Here is a 24,945-nt window from a genome sequence, read left to right as displayed (position 1 = left end):
AAGGAAGGGCCAGTCCATGCCGCTCAGAACAAGGGTGGGGAAGCAAAGCAGATGGAAAACGCACAGGTGCCCAGCCAGGGAGAGTTTCTTCCTCCTGGGGCCTGGGAGGAAGACTGAACACTCCTCCCGCGCTTGGAGGTGCCCGTGTGAGGCAACCAGAAGCACACAGAGGTGGGGAGTGAGGAGGGTGGTGCATGGGACTCTGGGAAGAGCAGGCAGAGCTCCCGGCTCTGGAATCCGCAGCTGCATCAGGGTCAGCTCCAGGCTGAGGATGTGATCAACCATCCCATCCTCCAGATACGATCAGAGCACAAGGCCCCCCACCCGCCCTGCACCTGCACAGGGATTCCGGCAGATCCAACGGCATCTCCTTGTGTTCATGGGCATGGACAGCTCTGCAGCCACGTGAGTCTTGACCCTTGTGTCCATTCGGTGACGACCCTGGGCCTGTTACGGTGAAATCCCTGGCGGGAAATCTCTGTTGTGCTCGCCCTCCTCAGGCTGCTGAGGTTGGAATCTGATGAGAAGGGGCAGTGATGTCTTTTTCTCTCTTCCCTCGTGGACTTCTCTCCTGATCGCCTGGATCTCTCCTCTGGGTCCAGGTGACCACACCTTCCCTCTATCTATTCAAACCAAGGCTAGAGACTCCTGCAGCTGACTGGTACACAAAAGATAACATAGCTTGGTCAGGCTGCCTGCTCTGCTGGCCCCCCCGGGGGGGGTAGCACTGGCCTTAGGGGCCATCTGTGGCCTCCTTGTGGGTTCTCCTGGTTCTGGCCAGTGCCCAGAGGTCCCTCCTAAGGCCCCAGCAGCCGGCAGTGTACTCACAGCCTAACCACTCCCAGGGCCGCTCATCTCCCCAGGCAGCACAAATGGACAGCAATAAGAATGAAGGTTGGGTCACCACCAGGCCAGGAACTGCTGAGGTGCCCGCTGAGGGAAAGCTAACATGGGATGAGCAGTGGCAGAAGGAAACCATCTCCAACATCTACCACCTACAAGCCTGTGTCCAGCTGCAACACTGGACCAGGGATGGGATTTCCTCCCAGCTTTGATATGAATATCCATGTATGTATGTACACATACCCACATATGAAAATCTCTCTCAATATAAATTCTACTCAAATATTGAAATCCCAGTTTCTTTTTTCCCCTTATAACACAGATATGTTGATAATGGTTAACTATGACTTAGCATTTGATTCACAGAACATCAGAAGAGTGTGGCACCTGTGCAAGAGGAGCAACCATCACCCAGGGATGGAAAAGGTCACCATGGGACCCTGTGCATCCCTTTTGGGCAAGAATAGTGTCTGAGTCAGCTTGAGCTGCCAGAGAAAGCACCATGGACGCCAGAAAGTCACTGTGGGCATCTGCAGGGGACAAGCACAGGTTCAAGGTGCCCGCTGACCAAGGGTGCTGAGGGCTCTCTTTCTGACTTCTGTGTCCTCAGACAGCTGAGACGGAGTTCTCGGGGTGTCTTCCTCCACTACAAGAACACGAATCTCATTCTGTAGGCTCCGCCCACCACAACCTCATTCAAACCTAATTCCCTCCCAAAGACCCCAGCTCCAAATACTATTACTTTGGGAGTTAGGACTTCAAACCATGCATATTTGTCTGTTTACAGTGCAATTGCAAAAGCATAATTTTGCTTTGACTTTATGTGGAAGTTGCCACGTTGGTATTGGCCGAGCTCTGTTGGGATCACGAAATGTCAGCCTAACTAAAATGAGGAATTGTCTCCTCCAGAATCCCCATCCGTGTGTGGTTCCTGGGTAAAAGCGACCGGAAGAGGAGCCCACGTGAGGCTCGGGATATGGAGTTGTTGCAGAAGGCTCTATCGCGGTCATCAGACAGTAAGCAAGATGCAGAGGAAGCTGCAGGCCACAGCCCAACCTTGGTCTCCTCCACTGTGTCCATCGCGCCCTTCCTCCTTCAAGCCTGCTGTCTAAGGCTGGCCTCAAGGCTGCCCACTAGAAGCTGGATCACGGACCCCGAGGGTAGCAGCTAACAAGGAAGCGGCTGTTTCGGCAGAGTGGTTATGTCCACAGGGTTCTCCACGGGCTCCCTGGCCACAGTCCTGCTCCAGCATCTCCACTCTGTGAGCCCGGGGCCGCCCACCAGACCTGTGCTTCCTCCTCCCTGCCCCACCTCTCCCTGCTAGGACTTCACCTCCAGCCGCTCACAACCTGTGTCAAACTGCACTCCCACAGCCGGCTCTCTCCCCTCGTATTTATGGTGGCTCAGTTTTCCTGAATGGTCACGCTTTGATTTTAGCGGAGCCTCCTGTTGGCAGCTTCCCTGAGAAAGAGGGGCCCTGGCTGAGAAGGCATGTCGTCAGCCGGCTCCCTTTGCTCTGTCTCACTCCCCTCACAGCTCCTGCTGTCGTATTTTTCATCCATTTGCCTGCTTTTCTCCCCCACTACTTGTGTTAGTTGTTTTGCGTTGCAACAACAAGATGCCCGAGACAGGTCAGCTTCACAAGCCAAAGAGGTTATATCTAGCTCAGAGTTCCGAGGGTTCGCAGTGCTTACATGGCAGGGAGGGGGCAGGGATCTGGCCTCTGGAGAGTGTCCCTCATGGGATAGCTTCATACAACAAGTGTGCCTGTGGATAGAAAGGATCCCACCTGGAAACAGGGAGCCAATCAGTGACTCAGGTGTGAGGCCCAGGCTTCCATAGCCACTCGCCCTAGAGAGAGCTCACTCCAGGAGACCAGCATGTCCTCCTGAGGGCAGTGTGCCCCACAATCCAGGGCCTCCCTCCAGGCCCCATCTCGTAACAGTTTCCCCCCCACTTCCCACCACTGCCACCCTGGGCACCGGGCTCTGCACACAGGAGCCCCTGGGAGGACACAGAAGAAATCCAGGCCAGCTGAGGGACATGGCAGCTGCTGGCACTCAAAGTGGCCCAGTAAGTATTTGTTGAATGAATATCTGGGGAAGCCCAATTTAAATACTGGTAGATCTCGGTCTGAGTAGCAATAGTTTTTCCTACAGTGTGTGTGCAATGCTGACTTAGCAATATTCTAGGTAAAGGAGAGGTCAAACCATCAACAAGGCAAAGGAGGAATTAGAGGAGGAAGGACCAGAAAAGGGGAAGAAGGTAAAGAAAGAGGGGAAGGGGGCAGGGAATTGAGGGAGCAGGGGAGGAGAGGAGAGGGAACAGCTGACACTGTACTGGGTGTGTTCTACACCCATGTGGACACAGACCTAGGGGTCAGGTATTATTCCCCGATCATAGACGAAGCGCTGATGTCCCAGAGAATTCAAGGACTTGAGAAAGGTCTTTGCAAAGTGACTGAGCGGGACTCCAAACTCAAGGTGTCTAATTTCAAAACTCATATTCTCTCCCTTATACCATGCGACCAGAGAAAGCAGATGTGGCATGGGAAGACACATTGAACTGCTATTTGATACCATATTTAATCATTCTACTTATATCTGGAATGATAGTATTAACTTCTGAACTTGACCAACTTACTGAAGTACCACTTTAATAATTAATCCTTTAACCTATGACTTAACCTATTGCACAAGCATGCAGTTCTGTGATTTATAACCAACATTTACATTATAATCCTATGGTATTACTATAATCTATTTATATTATAATCCTATGATTCTATCAAACATTGTCACAAACCAACCTTTTCTTATAGACAAATGATGAGCTAAGGCATGTTTAAAGTATACATTTTAATTGCAAACATCTTTAGGAATATCACCATATGACATGGGGAACACTGGAGTAGTAATAATGATAATAATGACAAGTAATTTTGTGTTTACCCTGTAAGTGTTGTGCATATACCATGCGCCAAGCAAGACTGGACCTGCAGGGTCCCTGCTCATATTTCAAATCAATGGAGGCACTTCAGGGTTATCTTCAAAGCCTGGGTCTTCCTCGCTGGGCATAATTTTGGGTTCAGATTTCAGTCTTCTGGGTGCGTGTCTTTTCTCTTGAACTATGGTGGTCACGTCGGGGAAGGAATGCTTACTGGGATCTACTTCTAGTTTCTCAACATTCTTGCTCCTGCAACAACAAAAGAGGCCAAGGACACTGAGATCACACAATCTAAACTTCAGTTTCGAATAGATTCAGCTCCGTCATTCATTTCTTCAGAAAACACTGGTGAGCATCATCTTCACAGCTTAGGGACACATAGGAGACAGTTCCCGGCTTCCAGTGGTCCAGAGCCTTGTAGAGACAAGATTCTGACCCATGAAGATACAGCGCTAGAAAGTGCTCCAGGGCTGTGCTACTGCACGAGCAGCCGAAGAGAGGTCACCAGGGAGACTGCTTACTTAGAATTTGTTTTGATGATAGAGGTGAGTCAGCAGGCAAATCCACACAGCCATTATTAACAAGAGCCTCACTACACAGGCCTCACTCTGGACTGCAGCTAATCAGGCTTCCGGACCCTGCTGCTTTGGACAATGCAACCTGCTGTGGGGCACTGAGACTACAAGTTCAAGTGCAAAGCAAAGGTCAGCCTCCAATTACTGCCACCCTCCCCCCCCTGCCTTCCAACCAAGGACTGCTTCTATTGCCTGCACCCAGTTCTCTCAGCACAAATGAAACAGAACAGGAAGAACCCCCATCAGCCAATGACCTCCAATGTCATGGTCATACAGAAAACTCGATGACACAGGTCCACAGTCTGAACCCAGCAGCCCCAAACTGAAGTCCTCAGACTAAACCCATCCAGACCTTCTGCTCAGAGGGGAAAAGTTCTGTTTTCTTTGGAAAACGTGAACTCTCTGTTGCCTTTGCAACCCCCTCTCATTTCTGTAATCTGCGCATCCCTGGGGGTATTTTTCATTCCTCCTAGTAGTGTCACATGGACCTGCTGAAGCAAAGTGCGAGGTCTACAAAGAGTATGAAGTGGCATAGCTTGAAGGCCCAGACTGCACCTTGATAAACCGTGCTCACTGCCCAAGGAAGGAGCCATCAGAATGGATGTGTGCATCGCATGAAGTGGAGGAAAGGGGTTGTGAAGGTCCCTGATGCTCTCCTAAGGGAGAGGGCTGTGTGGAGCAGGCCGGCGTGCATGGCTCTGGACGGGACTGGTGCAAGGTTAGGCTTTCCGGAATCAACAGGAAACTCGCCCCCGGTAAAAGAGGGGCTTACGGTGGCTGGCACCGGGCAACAGCAACACGGCTACACTTGCCTTCAGGGAAGGTGGACAGTTGGTTGTGACGGCTGATATGTGCTGGGCAGAGGGTGCCCACCAGTCCCGTCAAGAACCCCGAGCACAGAGTCCCTAATGACCTCCTCGGTGGAGTATTTCACCCTCATGGGAGGAGTCAAGGTGACTCCACGGGGAGTGGCCCCTTCGAAGCTTGCTCCTGGCTTTCTCTGGACTGTCCCCTAGCTGCTTTTGCTCATGTCCTTTGGCTGTAAGAAATCTGAGACATGAGGAGTGCCATGTGCTGGGTCTAATAAGCGACTGACCCTGGAGGCGTCCTGGGGACTGCTGACACATGGCCCTGTGCTCAGCGCTGGCATCATCGAATTCTCAGATAACCTCAGTGTCGCCTCCTTCTGAGCTGGGTGGAGGCAGGGAGGGGCGGTCAGCCAAGGTCCCACAGGAAAATGGGCAGGGCTGGGAGCTGAATGTAGGGCTATGGCATTGAGTCTATACTTACAGCAAAGTCAGGCACCACACACAGCACAAGAGTGGGTCCTGTCCTGCTGGCATTTGGCGTAGGCTATACCCATCATGAACGTCCTCCAAGTCAGTCGGCACTCGCTCTGAAGCCCGCTGTGTCCAAGCCGGGCCCTCTTGCCTCGCACTCACTTCCTGGTGGGGAAGGAGCAAAGCTGACGACTTGAAGTCATGAGGCAGTAGAGCATCAGTCTAGCATGCAGGACCCGGCTCCTACCCATCCCGCTGTCGGCTGTCCGGCAAGTTAACCGCTCGGTGCCTCCCAGGCATCACCTTTATAACTGGGCTGCTGACATTGAACGTGGGTCCATTCATGTAAAGGCAAAGAGCAGTGTGCTCAGTGAGAGTTCAGTGCCACATAGGAAAGAGGAGTGTGAATGGGCACAGAGCAGTGCGAGGGAGCCCACTGGGTACTCAGCCCAGTGCTGTCCAGTTCGTGCCTCTTAGGTGCCCAGGGCCGTGATCGGTGCTGGGGACCTGCAGGGACAGGGCCTGCACCCAGCATCGAAAGAGGAGGGCACACGCTCGGTTATCGGTGTCTCAGTGGCTCAGCCAGCGGGACAAAGCCAGCATGTTGCAGCCAGAGGTGGAAGTCATGTCTGGATGATGGGACTGTCACACAAAGGGGACTGGAGGGAGGGAAGGAGAGGGTTTTGCTGGGTTTTGAGTGGGGAAGAACCTGCCAGAGATAACAGGGACGAAAGGTAAGAAAACGCCTGTGCTGCTCAGAGAATGAGGTTCCCCAAGGCAGGAATGGTGAGTGGGTGCACACCCCTGGGGCTTTGGAAGGAAGGTCGGCTGACGCACTGAGGAGGCCACCTGGGTACGGTCTTCAGGTGCCGTGGCAAGGACCGAAGCTGGGCACGGAGCACCTCACCCACCGTGTTTTTGTTTTCACTTCGGAAATACATGTGCTTATTTTTAGGACAGTTACAGCCAGTTTTGTTTTGTTTTAAAGCAAGGGAATGATATTAACAACCTATTAATTATATTCAGTGTCATGGAAGTGTAATTAGGAAATAGGGCTCCTGACACACACTGTTCCCTGGGAGTGACCTGCTGTTCCAAGCACTAAGTTTTCTTCACAGTCATTTCCTGTTGCCCTTACTGGCTGCTCCCAATTCCTCAGCACCGCCCCCCCCCCCCCCCCCGGGTGCTTGTTTAGGACCTACTGTGTGCCCAGGGTTGTAGGTCCTGGACACTGCACATTGAAAGACCCCTTGTCCTTGATGGACGCCCACTGGATGTCCCTGGGTGCTGCTACTGCGCCTGGCCGAAGCTCCTACCATCATCCTAGGGGTGGCTTCTAAAGAAGCCCTAGGACTTTGGGGCCCAGGGCGACACTTGGACCACATGGCCCCAGCTGTTTGGATGAATTACTACACCTGCTGCGGCACCAGCCACCTCACCGTGTGGGATGGCACTACTGGACGCTCACACCCTCCGCGAGCGCCACCACACTCACCACCCCACCCCCACCCCCACCCCCACCCCATTCCTCCTCCCTAGGCTTGTGTGGGGGAGTGCAGGGCCGGGTTTTCAAACCTTCTTTGTTGCGTGGGAAAGAGCGCCTGGAACCCAGTGGGAAGCAGAACCTTCTCAGCCCATGGGGAGCCCCTCCGGGTCAGGACACGCCCTCCCCACCCCCGCATCCACCAGCCTGACTGCTGACAGCTGAAGTCTGTCTTGTAACTGTAGGAGCTACAGCTTCGGGGTGCTGGCACGAGCCATGCACTGCCCCAGCAGCTGACTTGAGGGGCGGGCTCCAGCACCCAGGAATGAGTCATGCAGGCCTAACACACCCCCACCCCCACCACGGTAGTCCCATCCCCCATCGGTGCTCTTTGGGGGCTTCTCATGGCAGGGACCCTACTGCCTCTGCACAGGCGTCCTCTTGCTGGTGGAAGGAATGACTACGACTTAGTGACCCCAAACAATGCATACTTAGGAAGGGCCTGCAAAAAGGTGTTTATTTTAGTACCCCAAACAATTAAAATTCAGGGGCGGTTTTTTTCATAGTATGCATTTGCTATGAACCCGGTTCTGTAGGTCCAAGTCCCACGTGGGTGTTGCTAAGGCAAGGTGTGGCCAAGCCGCTTCCCCTCTGCACACTCGGGGCAGTCAGTTTCCTTGCCTTTCTCCAGCTGCTAGAAGCCGTGCAAACTCCTTGGCTCACAGCCGCTTCCGTCCCGGGAGCCAGCAGTGCCCGGCTGGGTCTTCCCCATGCTGCTCGCCGACTCGGACCTTCCTGCCTCCTTCTCTCACTGACAAGCCACTCTCAAAAGGTTCCAAAAGCGTTTCGTGCCCACGCCATTTTCCCGTGACGTTTCTGCAGTCTGCTCAGACGAGGCCCTTGTGAGTACGCTGGCTCAACCTGCGGATTCCAGGACGCTCTCCCTTTCGCAAAACAGTGGATTCTACCCGTGGTCTTAGCCCTCCCTTGCCACGTAAGGTAAGGTGCTCGTACCAGGGGGCCACTGCTCTGCCTGCCACGCCTTCCTTCCCACTGGCTGCCTGAAGCCTCGCTGCCATCAGGATGCTGACGCAAAGGCCGAAAGAAAGACACAGACGCCCCCTGGGGCCCTTGACTGTGGAGCCACCTAGGAAGCCACCTACTCCCAGACTAGTTGTTGGCTGGGGTACATCAGCACCCCAATTTTGCTTCACTCTCTCTTAGGGATTCACCACTGCTTGCTCAGTAATCTGACACAAGGGTGCCTGATGTCACCCACATTTAGAAGCACAGAGAAGAGAATGCCAGGATCTGCTTGGGTGCCAGGAATTCCACAACCTAAACGAATCCTGACAGAGCTTAAAGACGAGCTCGGCCCGTCGCGACCACGGTTCCATAATTACAGGTATCACCGGCCACAGCTGCACAGGTACTAAGACGGATAGCAATGGCCACGGACGTGGACAATGCACTTTCTAGTTTGGGCAATGTTTTTGAAAACAGGAAGTTAGAGTTTCCAAGGACACGCATTGCAGCCGTTATTAAATAAAGTTCTACTTTTAATTATTCTGCTCTTATTTAAAAAGGCTGCGATATCTGGTTCTCCATGAAGTGGATATCTAAATCCATCTATTATAATTAGGTTGTCCTTGGCTTTGAGGAAAAACAGCCTATCTCACTTCCAGGCACGTCTCTCGGGCCATTACTTCTGTGTCTTGATAATAAACAATGAACATATTCGGGACACAGTCGAGAGCAATGGACTAATTTGCAATGGAGGACTTTCATTACTCAGGAATCCCAGGGGCAATAAACAGAGAGCCACTAAGCCCGGGCCACTGGGGCTCGCGGTAATCCCCACAACCAAGAGAACGGGCGGTTCTGCCTGCCTGCCTGAGGCCCGAAGGCTGGTGCCCGCCCCTGGTCTGGCCACCACCACACTGCCAGAGCTGACCCCCTGGACTCTGCTGACACTAGCTGGAGGCAAAGGAACAGATCATCACCGTGGAAGAAAGGGGGACCACGGGGAGAAGGAGAAGAGAAATGTCTAAGCCACTATGTGTAAAACACGGCAAAGATGGACTCCTTCTATTAAATAGCATATAAGACACAATGCCCCCAACTCCAGCAATATGGTAGGCTAGCATATTTGGACCAGATTCCCCACTTAACACTGGAAGGTTCTTGAGACTATGAAAATCTGACAACCCATAGAGAACAAGGTCAGAACTGAGTGACAGTTACCTGTGCCCTGAGGGCATCCGCTGACTTGAAGCAGTGCTTTGGTCTTGCTGACCTTACGGAATCTGAGGACAGAGGTCAGAGCCCTGAGCATGCTCGGCGGGTGGTCTAATAGGACGCCCTGTGCACAGTACAGGTACAGTATCAAAGGGCTTCTCCTTGGCCGGCGCCGCGGCTCACTAGGCTAATCCTCCACCTTGCGGCACCGGCATACCGGGTTCTAGTCCCGGTCAGGGCACCGGATTCTGTCCTGGTTGCTCCTCTTCCAGGCCAGCTCTCTGCTGTGGCCAGGGAGTGCAGTGGAGGATGGCCCAGGTCCTTGGGCCCTGTACCCGCATGGGAGACCAGGAGAAGCACCTGGCTCCTGCCATCGGATCAGCGCGGTGCGCCGGCCGCAGCGCGCCTACCGCGGCAGCCATTGGAGGGTGAACCAACGGCAAGGGAAGACCTTTCTCTCTGTCTCTCTCTCACTGTCCACTCTGCCTGTCAAAAAATAAAAAAAAATTAAAAAAAGAAAAAATATTTTTAAAAAAAAGGGCTTCTCCTGCAGCAAGAGTGGGGAGGGGACCGTGGCACAGCGGGGTCAGCCGCCACCTGGGACACTCACATCCCCTACCGGCAGAGCACCTGCTGCAAGTGCTGGCTACCTCAAGCTTCCCATGCAGCTTCCTGCTTATGCACCTGCGAGACAATGGATGGTGGCCTGGGTGCTTGGGTTCCTGCTGCCTATGTGGGAGAGCCAGATGGAGTTCCTAGGTCCTGGCTTTGGTCTGGCCCAGCCTGGCTGTTGCAGGCTTTTGGTGAATGAATCATCAGATGGGAGATCTGTGTGTGTGTGTGTGTGTGTTTGTATGTGAGACCTGTACCCTTCTGCCTTTCAAATATATATATACATGCATACATACAAACATGCATACATACATTCAGAGGGGACTCAGTGAATCCCCTCTGCTCATCTCATGGAAAGCTGCCTTGCTAGGGTGGAGGAGGTCTGTGCTGCTACCACAAGCTGCCAGGTTTACAGCACCTGGGGGTTACAGACGCTTGATTTTGAATTTAGATGGAAATACTGTCAAACTGGCAGAGTTAGGGGTCTTCTATGCAGCACACGCTGATGCTTCGTGGCCCGTGGGAACCCCCAAACTGTTTTCTAAGGCAGTGGAGCATGAGGCAGGTTCACTGTGTCCTGTCTCCCTGCAAGGTTACCAACTTGCGAGTCCAGAGACAGAACACACACACACTGCAAGTTACATGAGGTGGCTTTCTTACTCCAGGTAAGCATCGAGGGAGCACAGAAGTCTGGCATTCCCCGGGAGCCGGTCCTTGAAGGCTCAGGAAAGCTGCCCAGAGTGGACGCAGTCTTGTCTGTGTCCGTCCCAGCTGCACGGCATCTGAGGGGCTCCAGGATGCAGCCCTGAGGTGCTGGGGTGTCTGGGCCAAAGCACTGTGAAGGACATCTGTTTGGGGGCAGGGTGGTGGGGGCAGTAGGTGGGTGCAGGGAGGCTGAAACGGAGGCCTGGCTGTCCCAGCCAGCTCTCTCTTATCTCAGCATGCTGTATTCCCAACACATTCCAGAGTTACTGCAAGCGAGAAAGAGCAGGGAGAACCAGGGCAGGAGGAGGCCCCTGGAGAACTGGCCTGCATAGAGCAGCTCTCATGACAATCAGAAGCAACAAGAACAGATAATGGTAACACAAAAATTCCAGACATTGCAATATGAAAGCATGAATTCTAAACCTCGTTTACTAAGTCTAAATGTTTCAGACAATAGTAAAATAATGGAAGGTTTTCCTCTGCAACTGGCAATAAGACAGACACCTGCCACCACTCCTAGATTAACTGTACTTTGGAGCCTTCCCCTATGCAGTAAGGCATGAAAAGTAAAAGCGATATGGATTGAGAAGAAAGAAGCTATCATTTTTGGGCAGATATACAGACAACTTTACTAAAAGAACCCACAGGTCAATCAGTAAAACAACAGGGCAGATTAACAAGCCTACTGAGCACGAAATCCAACCTGAAAGTGAGGGACATAGTGACAGTGACTGCAAAACACTGTGATGACACCAAATGCTACGGAATTGTGTACTTTCACATGGTTGCAATGGTTAACTTGATGTTATGTGCACGTGTCACATCAAAAAGAACCATGTTAAAATATATTTATGATAGCATCAAATATGTCAAACCTGTAAAAGTTAATGAACACAATTATGGAAAAATTATAAAATTTTACAGACATAGCAAATAAGTCTGAGAAAATACAGATGCTGATACTATAGTTTTTCTCCCTCTAAATTGATCTATACACCCAATATCATTCCAATAAAATCCCAATATGTGTGTGTGTAAAACTTGATAAGCTGATTCCAAAATGTTCATGGAAGTACAAAGGGCCAAGAACACTCAACTCGCTCTTCAAGAAGGGTAAGGCCGGATGAGTTTCTCACCAGACTTCCTATAAAGCAATGAGAATAAGGAAGTGGAGCACTACAGGGTCCAGAAACAGACACGTACGCATCTGGATACTTGGCCCATGGCAGAGATGGCTTTGGTGATAAGTGCAGAAAAGACCGGTTTTTGAGTAAGAGAGATTGGCACAGCAGGGTGTCCACATTGGAAAAGAATAAGTAGTCACACCTCACACCAGCATCAATGTATGATGGATTAGGCCTCAAAATGTGAAAGGCAAAAACCGTAAGGGACTACTTCTAAGATCTCAGGGTAGGAAAGTTTCTAGAACAAGACATTAGCCATCAAAATGAGGTTTAATAATTTTGGTTATTTTAAAGTTCTCCTGTCCATCGAAGGACTCCACAAAGAAAATAAGAAGGCGTGCCCAAAGCTGTATGGATTCTGACGCCACTGCTTCCCAGCGTGGTGGTCTTGGCCAATTCAGCTTCTCTGGACCTCAGAAATAGCAGTTCTACTGCGTGGTATTGAGGACAACAGATGGATTGTGCAGAGCGTCAGGTGGCAAAGTCAATGTCCAACAAACGCCTGCAGTTGTGAGTAAAGTTGCACACCCACCGTTTGCATCACAGTATCACAGGGCCACCAGAGTGGGTCCTCCAGCCCCAAGGACCAGAGCTCCACCCACTTTCTCCTCCTCCTCCCTGTCCCCACTCACTGCATCTCCACAGCCTGAGAAAGGGTGGAGGGAACTACTGTATCTCCTCCAACCTGCTGCTCTGCCTGCCCTCGGTCACCAGGTGCATCCTCAGTGGGCACACTCGGTGGGTGAGGTGCCCAGCCAGTGGCTGAGACACTGCACAGTGACTAGCGAGCAGCACAAACAGCCTTCCCACGGACACTGTCTCCGTGGCTGTGCAGGGACCATTTCTCAGTTATCAAGATGAGAAAGAAAGGCTTTGAGAAGTGCTGCTGGGAAGAATTGGGCGAAGATGCCTCGAATCCTCAAGTGTAATCACAGTAATGATAGTTTTCCTGGGGTCTGAGAACCAGCTCCAAACTGTTTGCAATGATTTGCCTTCGCAGCCCGCGATGCCTCACAAATTAGATTCAGAGTCGTTACATGTGTTGATGCTGCTGGGGGTTAATTACGACCGTGAATATTCATAATAGTCGCAATACCCTCGAATCTCCTATCTGCAATGGCAATCACTGAGCTGGGAAATCTGAGTGGGTTTCCAAGGTTAAAAACAGTAACCCACTTTCGAGTTGAATTTCCATTCCATACCTGTTGTTCAAAAACAAATCTCATGTTTAAAAATCTCTACAAAATTTCAACAGTTGTCTCTTGACTATACAAATGCCGGACTGCTTTATTATAGAGACACAAATATAGGTCTGGTTCAGGTATTTTTATGTGGCTAATTCTAGCATATACATTTGTAGCACGAAGATAGTTTGCCTTCGTTCAAAATAGAACTTGCCATCTGTAAATGCTGAGAGGTAGAGGACAGCGGAAAGAACTGGGAGCTCACTCTAGAGAACTGAGGACTAGGGCTTTGTGCAAAACACTTTTCAGGGACATCACTGGGAGACAGGTGTTGTTTGGAGGGTCTCAGGAGGCAGGGCCAAGTCTTCACTCAGGAATCAGAGAGGCTTTCTAACACCGGGGAATACAGAGAGTGGGCTGAACATGCCTTGGAGAGCGGGAGGGTCCTGTTGGGACAGGAATCTAAACAAAAGCCAGGAGATGACTGTGGCCAGGAGACTGATAGGAGGACACGTGGTGAGGGTCCCTGGGCCCTCGTAGCATAGCGCTGGGCTGAGGAACCCAGGAAGCGACAGGAGGATCACAGTAGGGAGGCAGTGAGAGCAACGGTCCCCACACCTCAGGACACCACATTGCTCTCTCCCTCAGTTTCCCCATGTGTAAAGCGCGGGCCACAGTTGGGAGGATGAAATGTGCTCGGGTGGGTAAGGAACGCAGACGTGCCTGCCAACAGAGCAAGTGCTTGGCAAACGCCAGCGCTCACTGGTGTCTGATCAGTCTGATTATTATCATCCCAGGAAGCTGGGACCTGGCTGCGCACAGATTTGTTTTTGAGGCATCGGGAGACTTACAAAGCAAACGTCAGGTTCTGGTTACAAACAGAGACAGTCACGAGATGAATCATCTTTAAACTTCAAACAACTGTGTCATTCTGGAAGCAGCACGCTAACAAACGACAACAAAGAGAGCGATACCACAAAGCTGTCAGCCTGGGGAGGGGCGGGGGGGAGGGGTACCTCCGGTTTGTTTGCTCCCTGCTGCTGTCCGAGGTAGTTCTCGCAGCCCTGGATGTCGGTCGACCGCCTGTGAAAACTTCTTCTACCTGTAATAGAAACACAGCGCATTCTAAGTGGCGCACTACTCCTTTCTTTAAGCCCCTCCGTGTGGCACAGGAAGGCTTTTGTCACAGATGTGTGTGTTGACGGCAGTCTTGCAAAGCCATGGGCTACCCTGTGATTGCTGAAGGCCTGGAAGGGGGATACGGTGAACGAGTTGACTCAGCGCATATTATGGGAGAGCCAAAAAAAACATGCCAGGCATCTTTCTGGGCTGCTGGGGATCCAGCCAAGATTGAGGTGCTGCCTCTGGGGCACACCCAGTGAGGCGCTGCTGCAGTGAGAAGCTCTCCTGGTTGGGAGTTCAAATCCCCATTCTCTCCCCCAGCCCCAGTTTCTTTGTAAAAGCGAGGGAACCAGTTTATGATCTCAAAGGTGCCTGCTTGGTCTGAAACGTCTTGTGATGCTACTGTTTTCAAAGTAGATAAGCTCAGGGGGAAGCACGTTAGGGCTCAGTAACACCGATCCGGTTCTACAAACACACTGCAGAGATCTCTCAGACCCTGCACCCAGGCAAGAAGCCTGGAAGACAGCAGAGTGCAGGAGGGAGGAGAACCTGCAACAGCTTACAGACCCCAACTGTGTGCTACAGCACATGTCTTCAGCGTTAGGGATTTCGTGTATTTTATTTTATTTTATTTTATTTTTTTGACAGGCAGAGTGGACAGTGAGAGAGAGAGAGAGAGAAAGGTCTTCCCTTGCCGTTGGTTCACCCTCCAATGGCCGCCGCGGCTGGCGCACTGTGTCCAGCGCACTGCGCTGATCCGATGGCAGGAGCCAGGTTCTCCTCCTGGTCTCCCATGGGGTGCAGGGCCCAAGCACTTGGGCCATCCTCCACTGCACTCCCTGGCCACAGCAGAGAGCTGGCCTGGAAGAGGGGCAACCAGGACAGAATCCGGTGCCCCGACCGGGACTAGAACCTGGTGTGCCGGTGCCGCAAGGCGGAGGATTAGCCTATTGAGCCGCAGCACCGGCCAAGATTTCGTGTGTTTTACTTAGTGCCCCACTGCCTCACACTCCTACCTGATAAGCATTCTCAGAGGCCTACAAGAGAAACCGTCACACTCTCCCCTCTTGGTGCCTGGGCCTATGGCCCAAGCCAGGAGTTTCTGCCCTTTCTTTGCAAGGTAGAGCATGACAAGGATTGGATTGGGCGTCCATTTCTCTCTCCACCCTCAACTGGTCCTTCTGTTTGGCGAGGGAATGACTTATTCACTGGTCACGTCTCCCTGGGGAGCACGGTCACTGCTCCAAGAGGTAAGGGACTTCTGCTCCTTCTCTGTCCTGCCCGAGGTTTGGTGAGCTGCATGGTTCTGGTGCAGGTCCACGCCACTAGCAGGAAAAAGCTGAGCTGAAGCCTGGACTTTGAGGGTCCGTGGCCAACCACCCAGCTGCCATCTGCACGCTCAGGCAAGCACACTGGACTCAACACTCCACATTTGGGAAGGGAGTTGGGAACCCTGCTTTAGTCCCAACCCTAAGCCGTATTCTCACATCCAAGTTTTACGAGATCTTTCAATTGGGACACTGGGCACTGAATCGAATGAGTTCATGGGGTAATTTGTTTCCCACTGGACTGGGGATTCTTGGTTGTAGGCTCCCCAAAGGCCCCAGCTCCTTATTTACCATGGGTGTCCTTCCACAAATGGATAAGGAATGAGCAAACAAAGGACTGAATCCTAACTGGAGGTGCTGTGGTGTCAAACTCAGGAGGTGTGGGCTCTGAGCATACGTACCCCTAGACAGCAGTCCTTCTACTATTGGGAGGTGGTGCCGGGGCCAGGGTTCTGTTTGCAGTGCAGCTGTACAACTTACTTCCATGTTTTCCAAAAGTGCAAATGTATATGTCTAAGTTTGGAAGGTCTATGTGCCATGCAGGAAGAAAGATCTACACAGGCACCACCTTTTCTGTATGGGCATGGAACACCAGACTGGGTGAAAAGAAGACATAATACACAATAATAAGTACTGCAGCTGGTTCGCATGGTGGCCAAACTTTTGCTGAATCTCCCAAGAAAAACACAATGAATGCTATAAAGACATGAAATTTCAAGGCTGAAAGTTTGTTCAGAAACATTTTCAAAGAGGCATAAGTTTGCATGACAAAAGCCAGAAGAATGCTATGGAAGAACCAGCAACTAAAGTCACCAGAGCGGAGCTGACTGAATAATGAAGGAAGGTGACTCCTGGAGAGGTTTACCTAACAGAACATGCTTTATCATCAAACATAGCTTGTTCGTGAGTAGACAAATTATAACATGTTTCATTTGCTGTGTTTTAGAATATAGGGAATATCATTATTTTATGGCTTTCCCTTTTTTTCTCTTCTGGCCAGTGATGTTATAGGTTCGGGTATTAATGTGGCAAGGTATGAATGTCTAAACTACTTTTAATGTCAAACTACTGGTTTGCTTCCTTTCCTTTAACTGAGCTACTAGGAAAAATGGAAAAACTCAATTAAAATTCAATTAAATATGAGTTTATTTTGGTACAAATCTTTTTGGAGTCCATGGCACAATTTTTCCATGATATGCATTTTCCACGTATTCTAAAAAATTATTTTCACCCCCAATTTTTTGTACCAAAAAACTCATACTGCAAGTTCCATTTTCTGTGAACTTTTTGAAGTTTGTCATACAACTATTTCGTGTTGTGACCCACCCTTAAGGAAATGGAAACCCTTTTTAACAGCAATGGATTCCAGTTACAATTTACTACACCATATTAATGCCAACTGTAAGTGAAAAGAAAAACAAATCTGAGGAGAGACTACAAAGAAGTTCCCCTGGGTGTGGGGCGAGGAGTGAGGAGATGGCGGGTGTTGGGGCCAAGAGAATGGGCCCCTCCTAACAGAGTCTCAGGAAGGCAGCAAGACCTCCAAGTCAGGTGGCTCAAACTAAATGTGGAATATTGTGGCCCCACAGAATTCTCTGTAATTCTACTCATTCAGTGATTTCCAAATATTCCCACATTTCTGATGGCAAGGTCTTGTGCTATCCAACATAACAGCACCAGCCACATGTGACCACTCATGTTTGGGATGTGGTAGGTGCAGCTGAGAAATTTGAATTTTATTGAATCTCGGCTCATTTAGTTGTTATTCACCTAGCGGAGGGATAGGAACCCGACTGGAGCCAGCCCCGCCCCAGGTGTGGTGGTCTTATGATGAGTTTCCTGGGCTGTTTTCCACGCAGGAAGGATACTGGCCATGCCAGTCACCCCTAACTCAGCTGCGATCTTAGACCACAGGGCTTTTTCAACTCTGAAGCTCTCTGCTCGCTCCTTCCTTGACATTCCTGGTACATGGCGCTCTCAGGTGAGTGTCAGCGTGAGAGCGCAGGAGCCAACAATCCCGTCTCTGATCTGTGTGAGGCCTGAAGGATGCCCTCCCTAGCTCCATTCAGGTAACTCTTAAGGCTCCCATCAGCCACAGAGCTGCAATGGAGCTGGCTGAGGCTGAGGCCCTTGCTCACCTGCCTCCCAGCTTCCCTTGTTTTCCCCACGCCTGGCACACAGCTAGCTCCCTTCCCAGGTGCTGATCCCTAGGGCACTCCTTAATAAATATTTTGCATGCTCATCCCATCTGAAAAATATTCTTCCTGGGGCACAGTAGCACCTTAGCAACTTTTAAAATTTTTTGGTATTTTAATTACTTTAAATGAGGTCAATGGTAGTTAAAATTCATTAAGGTATCAGCTTTGTAAAAAAAAAAAAAGTTCTTGAAACTGATGTACAAGTTTTGTATTGCCTCACACTGTAAACGTACTAACAAGAACTGGGGCATGTGCATAATGAGTCTTAAAACACCCTGCTTCAACACTGTTATTTGTCATGTAACAAGCCCAGATAAGGATTCTCTGTGTTGATGGAAATGCAAATAGCGTCACAAATTTGGAATTTTCTTCACAGGGAATTTTCTGTGTACCAGCATCTAAATGTGTTTCTTATTTTTAAAAGGTATTTTCAATTCACTCAGTTGCAAAAATGCTTTTAAGTTTAAAAGTTAAAGAGAATCAGAGAATCAGCAGTAAGAAAAACATTAACACCGACATACATATTAGCACTGAAAATCCATCTGAACACCACATTCCAATTAACAGCAGGTGAGATTCTCTGGCTAAAATCTACGGTGCCCACGGAGAGGACAGCTTTGGGTTTCCCACTGCGCCTGCAGTCCAGGGCTGCTCCTTCTCTTGGGAAGTGATGTTCATTAACAGCAAACATAGTCTTATTTATTTGTGCTAAGTGAGTTTAGGGATGACGAATGGAGACACTGTAAAGGCCAAAATATGTTTAATAAATTAGATAATGTGAGACGAATGGTTTCCTGAATCCACAGAGAGAAATGTAATCAACTACTTGGAAATTCAATTGTGGGATGGGCATACAGGTACAAATTAACATTTTAATGATGCTACATTATTTTAACTGTCAAAGGGTCCTATAAGTTGGGAGTGAACATGGAGTTAGTGACAGGGCTCACTCTTCTACAGAACAGATGAATTTGCAGGCTTTGCCTATATAGCCGCCTAGACTAGATCTCACTGCTGTCTAATGGAGAACCCTGCACGGAGACCATTTACAGTTACTTGACAAGATGTATGAGGCTGCCTTACAAATACGACAGCTACTCATGCTAAGAAACGTAGGCTTTGTGAGCTGGGTAAATGCACCGTAGACAGATGTGAGGAGATACTTAGCTCTCAATCCTCATTCTTTAGCTTGAACCACAGCAACTGTCACAATTTCACTGCTTTGGACCCATAAAACAGTGATTTCACACGGTTCAATTTAATATTTATGTGAATGTAAGTAACGATTGAGCAGTCACTTCATTTCAAATGAGTATTTGCTACTTGTAAATTCAAAGAGTGAACAAAGAAAGTGAAATATAATCAGAGACTACTTGTCAGGAAAGAAAATGTGAAATATTCAACATTTTAACATTTTTCTGTGAATTTAGTCTGGCTTCTTAAATAACGGTATGAAAATTACAGCACACTTCTCTCTCTCTTGGATTTCACTTTCTCTCACAGTTTCAATTATTACCTCCACTAAATCTGTTCAAAGAAAGGCCTGGTGACCATTATAGCCAATGCAGGAATAGGGGTAAATATGGAATGGCAGATTCCTTGTCCCGCATCATCTCATGAGGAAGAGACAAACAATGAAAATGCATTGAGGAAAGTGTGACTGGCAAATGTCATCAATGGACTTCCATGGAAGCCCAGTGGAGGGAGACATAGGGGTTGGGTGAGGAGTGGGGATCAAAGGCAGTTTACTGGAGGATGAAAGGACAGATATCGATTTTTTTGTTTTCTGTTTTGTTTTGTTTTTCCCCAAGGAAACCTTTTATTTAAGGAACACAAGCTTAATGCATTTCTTAAGTACAACTTTAGGAATATAGTGATTCTTCCCATCATACCCAGCCTCCTTCCCACACTCCAACCCCTCCTCCTCCTCGCTCTCCCATTCCCAGTTCCATTCTCCACTAAGATCCATTTTCAATTAACTTTATACACAGAATACCAACTTTATACTAAGTAAAGAGTTCAACAATTTGCACACACGCACACACAAAAACTGTTCCTCAACAGCTGAGACAAGGGCTGTTCAAAGTCATCACATCTCGAAGTTAATTTCACTTTTTTTTTTTTTGAGAAACTTAATTAACTTTAAAGAAGCACCCAAGAATGATACATCTTTTGCAAGCAATTAGGCATAACTACAACTTATGAGACCTAAACCTCCATTTAATACATTAAAAGAAAATAAGTCCTTGAAAACAAGTATTATCATTGGGGCTGGTGCTGTGGTGCAGCAGGTTAATACCCTAGCCTGAAGTGCCGGCATCCAATATGGGTGCCAGTTCTAGTCCCAGCTGCTCCTCTTCTGATCCAGGTCTCTGCTATGGCCTGGAAAAGCAGTAAGAAGATTGTCCAAGTCCTTGGGCCCCTGTACCCGCATGGAAGACCCAGAAGAAGCTCCTAGCTCCTGGATTCGGATCAGCACAGCTCCGGCCATTGCAGCCAGTTGGGGAGTGAACCATCAGATGGAAGACCTCTCTCTCCCTCTCTCTCCCTCTCTCTCTTTCTCTCTCTCTCTCTCTGCCTCTTCTCTCTCTGTACAACTCTTTCAAATAAAAAATAAATAAATCTTAAAAAAACAAGTATTATCATTAATTAAGGAAACACCTAAGAAAACAAGCAATGGAGTTGGACACTTAGGCATACTAAAACTTACTAGACATCAGATATACTTGATATACTAAAACTAAATAAATCTTTGAGAACAAGTTTTACTCTTCACTCTCACAATACAACTCTTTGAGGACAGAGGTCCTGCATGGGGAGTTAGTGCACAGTGACTCCTGTTGTGAATTTAACAATTAACAGTCTTATGTATGATGTCAGTGATCACCCAAGGCTCTTGACATGAGCTGCCTATGCTGTGGAAGCCTTTTGAGTCCACAAACTCTATCAGAATTTAGACAAGGCCATACGCAAAATGGAACTTCTCTCCTCCCTTCAGAGAAAAGTACATTCATCTTTGATGACCACGTCTTTCCACTGGGGTCTCACCCACAGAGGTCCTTCATGTAGGACATTTTTTGCCACGGTGTCTTGGCTTTCCATGCTTGAAACACTCTCATGGGCTTTTCAGCCAGACCAGAATGCCTTAAGGGCTGATTCTGAGGTCAGAGTGCTACTTAAAACAATTGTCATTCTATGAGTCTGCTCTATGGACTGCTTCCCATGTTAGAGCATTCACTCCTTTTTAATTCTATTTATTATTACTTAATCCTACCCATATGATCACTTTAAAACTTAAAATGTGATTTTTACCACCCAGCTTAAGAAGATTTTGGGTTCCATGGCAAATTTTTAAACTGTATTCTTAGAAGTAAGTCTGTAGGAATGTATGCAGAACTATTCAGCTTTACAGTTACAAACTTCATAAACTTCACAAATACAACTTTAGTATCATGGTGATCCTCCTCCCTTTCTTATTCATACTCTTATTTTTCACTAAGATCCATTTTTCAATTAACTTTATACACATATGATTAACTTTATGTTAAGTAAAGAGTTCAACAAATAGTATGAAAAAAAGTGTTCCTCAGTCAAGACAAGGGCTGTTCAAAGTTATTGCTTCTCAAAGTGTTAATTTCACTTTTACATATTGCCTTTTAGGTGTTCTATTAGTTATCACAGGTCAGGGGGAACATATGGTATTTGTTCCTTTGGGACTGGCTTATTTCACTAAGTATTATGTTTCCCAGATTAATGCATTTTTTTTACAAATGACCAGATTTCATTTTTTTTACCACTGTGTAGTATTCCATGGTATATATCCCATAATTTTTTTATCCAGTCTCCAGTTGATGGGCATTTGGGTTGATTCCATGTCTTCGCTCTTTGGGGCTGGCATTGTGGCATGATGGGTAAAACTGCCATCTACTAAGCTAGCATCCCTTATGGGCTTCAAGTCCTGGCTGCTCTACTTCAAATCAGCTACCTACTAATGGCATAGGAATGGCAGTGGAGAATGGCCCAAGTAGTATGGAGACTGGAAGAAACTCCTGGCTCCTGGCTTCAGGCTGGCCCAGCCCTGGCCATTGCAGCCACCTGGGGAATGAACCAATGGATGGAAGATACCTTTCTCTCTGTCTTTCCCTTTCTTCTGTAAGTCTACTTTCACATAAATAAATAATTAAATAAATAGATAAATCTTTTAAAAAAAGAAAGAAAACAGTAGGAGACGGGTGCCTGGCCTAGTGGTTAAGATACCACTTGGAATGCGGACATCCCACGTCAGAGTGCCTGGCTCTGAGCTCCAGCTCTGCTCCTTATTTCTGCTTCTTGCTGTTTTGCACCCTGGGAGGCAGCAGGTGATGGCGCAAGTCATTTGGTTCCCACTCAATCGCTTGGGAGACCCAGACTGCACTCTCAGCTCTTGGGTTTGACCTGACCCAGACTTTTGCCTGCTGTGTGCTTTTGGGGAGGAACAAATGAATAGGAAACTTCTGTCTGTCTGCATCTTGGTCTCTCAAATAACAATTAAATAAATAAGTTACTGTAGGAATTTCCCCGAAGACAGAGGTCACGTTGGGGATGAGGAAAAGTCTAGGGAGAACAAAAGGTATGAAGAAAGAAAGGAAATTAAATGAGCACTTATACTAGCACAGAATATTAGGCAGACAGCAGCTGGAGCTAAGGCAGAAGTGGGGAAAGGTCCAGTCTTGGGGAGTTTAGCTTAAGGTCCTTAGATTTTTCATAAGAGACAATGGGGCTATTGGCATTGCTTTTAACCCTTGGTGATATAGTTACTCAGCTCAGCTCAAAAGTGCTATTCCAAGCATACACTCTTAGCTTCCTTAGACAACGTGCATGATATTAATTAAAATCCTAAATTCAATATACTGATAGTTTTTGGAAGAAGTGTTTCTTTCTTCACTAGATAAAAATACATTTTTCTTTCTGTTTAGACAATTATAGTCAACATTCTGTACCCCACCCAATCCCATTCTGAAAATACTCATACAATCCTGTTGGTAAATGGTCTAAATATGCATAATAGCCATCAAGCTGATCTAAGCTAATCAAGCTGATTCTAAGAACACGTTGAAACTGTCAGTTAGGCTGTTCTTGGGCTTTCGTTTGTCTGCAGACTACACATATATGTATACAACAGCTTGATGACTGTTTCACACGAGCTAGGTGTTGGCCTCTGCACTCGAAATCAGTTGGCCCTATGTATCCTCTTGAAGGAGGTAAATTTTAAACCACCTAATGGAGAGAAACTCAATAACCCATATATTGGGAAACAATAATATTAAAATGTTTGTTCTCTCCATGATGACCTTTAAATTCAACATAATCCTAGCTGTCATCCCAACAAGATTTGTGTATGGAAACCAATAAGTTGATTCTTAAAGTTGTATGAACATACAAAGAATATCTACAATGAGCATGTAAAAACGATGGAGGAATTACAACCTTCAAGCTATATTATAAAGCTATTATAACCCAACAACAGAGTGTGTGGTATTGGCATAAGGACAAACAGATCAATGGAACAAAACAAAATCTAAAATAGACTCATACTTATAAAGCCACTGCATTTTGACAAAGGTGTCAAAGTAGTTCAGTGGGGAAAGTAGAATCCTTTGGTGCTCCAACCACCTATTCAACTGGAAAACAATGAATGTTAAAAACTTCTTCACACCACACGTAAAAATCAATTTGAGGGGTGCATATGTGGTGTAGCTGTTGCTTCTTGCTATGCTCTCATCCCATATCAGAATGCCTGGTTTTGAATCCTGGCAAATCCACTTTGGTTTCAGCTTCCTGCTTTAATGAGCACCTTCCTGCCAATGCAGATGATGACTCAAGAACTTGGGTCCCTGCCACCAACGCACAAGACCTAGATTGAATCCCAAGCTCCTGGCTTTGGCTTGGCCCAGCCCCGGCTGTTGTAGGCATTTAGGAGTGAACCAACAAGGGTCTATGCTGTAGCATAGTGGGTAAAGCTACCACCTGCTGTGACAGCTTCCCACATGGGTGCTGGTTCAAGTCCCAGATGCTCCACTTCTGATCCAGCTCTCTGTTTTGGCCTGGGAAAGCAGTAGAAGATGGCCCAAGTCCATCCAGGAGACCTGGAAGTACATAGTTTATATATTTATAGTTGATATTTTAATTCCAGATTTCATTATTTCTTTTTTTTAAGATTTATTTATTTATTTGAAAGTCAGAATTACACAGAGAGAGGAGAGGCAGAGAGAGAAAGAGAGAGAGAGAGAGAGGTCTTCCATCCAATGGTTCACTCCCCAATTGGCCACAGCTGTGCTGATCCGAAGCCAGGAGCTAGGAGCTTCTTCCGGTCTTCCACGCAGGTGGAAGGGCCCAAGCATTCAGGCCATCCTCCACTGCTTTCCCAGGCCATAGCAGAGAGCTGGATCGGAAGTGGAGAAGCCAGGACTTGAACCGGTGCCCATACAGGATGCCAGTGCTTCAGGCCAGGATGCTAACTCACTGCACCATAGCGCTGGCCCCGATTTCATTATTTCTTAACTGTGTTCTGATTAACTTTCCTAAAACAAACATGTAACCCACGGAGCCTATTAAAAACTGAAAGTTGAGAGACCCCCATATATGGATTGCAGCTGATAATTAAAAATGATATTTTATGAAGGAAAAATAATATACTTTAATAATCTTACTAGAGACAGTCTCAATGGGAAACACCCTCCACTGATAAGAATAAGTTCATGCTTTTTCTTGCTTATCATTCATTCATTCATTCATTCAACAAACATCTACAGTTCATCCATGATGGGCCAGGCCATTTTCTAGGTCATAGCAATTCAGTAATGAACAAAAATACTTGCCCTCTTGAAGTTAAGTTCTAGTGTGCATGTGTGTATGTGTGTGTCTATGTGTCAGTGTGTGTAGGTGTGGTTGGGGGTGTAGACAGCAAATACATGAATGTCTTACACACGGACACACAGACACGCACACACACACGGCATTTTCATGCTATGAAGAAGGATGAGACCGCAAAGAGGCCCTGGTGGGCTGGAAGGTGGAGGTTGCATATTAATTAGGGTATCAGGGAACACCCTAATTAAGCAAGTGAGATTTGAGGACAGACCTAACAGAGCTAGAACAAGCCATTCAGGGAGCTGGGGTGGGGGGATTTTTTTTAGAATTAGCAGCAAGTGCAAAGGTACCAAGGGGTAAGTCTGGCCTGCACAGTAGCAGCAAGGGAGACAGGAAGG

The 24,945-nt window shown here is 48.0% G+C and overlaps 1 protein-coding gene across 1 annotated transcript in view; it reads right to left on the bottom strand.

The window, feature by feature from the left end:
* Nucleotides 1-3,784: 3,784 nt before the first annotated feature.
* Nucleotides 3,785-24,945, bottom strand: part of DNAAF11 (dynein axonemal assembly factor 11) — a 113,461-nt gene continuing 92,300 nt past the window's right edge. Inside the window, exons 11-12 of the mRNA XM_062189450.1 lie at nt 14,067-14,152; nt 3,785-4,038 (exon numbers count right to left, since the gene is read on the bottom strand). Coding sequence (XP_062045434.1) covers nt 3,861-4,038; nt 14,067-14,152 — 264 coding nt within the window. The 3' untranslated portion in view covers nt 3,785-3,860. The remainder of the gene's footprint in view (nt 4,039-14,066; nt 14,153-24,945) is intronic.

The sequence above is a fragment of the Lepus europaeus genome, chromosome 4 (genome assembly GCF_033115175.1).
Source record: "Lepus europaeus isolate LE1 chromosome 4, mLepTim1.pri, whole genome shotgun sequence".
In the NCBI taxonomy this organism is placed as follows: Eukaryota; Metazoa; Chordata; class Mammalia; order Lagomorpha; family Leporidae; genus Lepus; species Lepus europaeus.
This window is presented reverse-complemented; position numbering and strand designations above follow the sequence as displayed.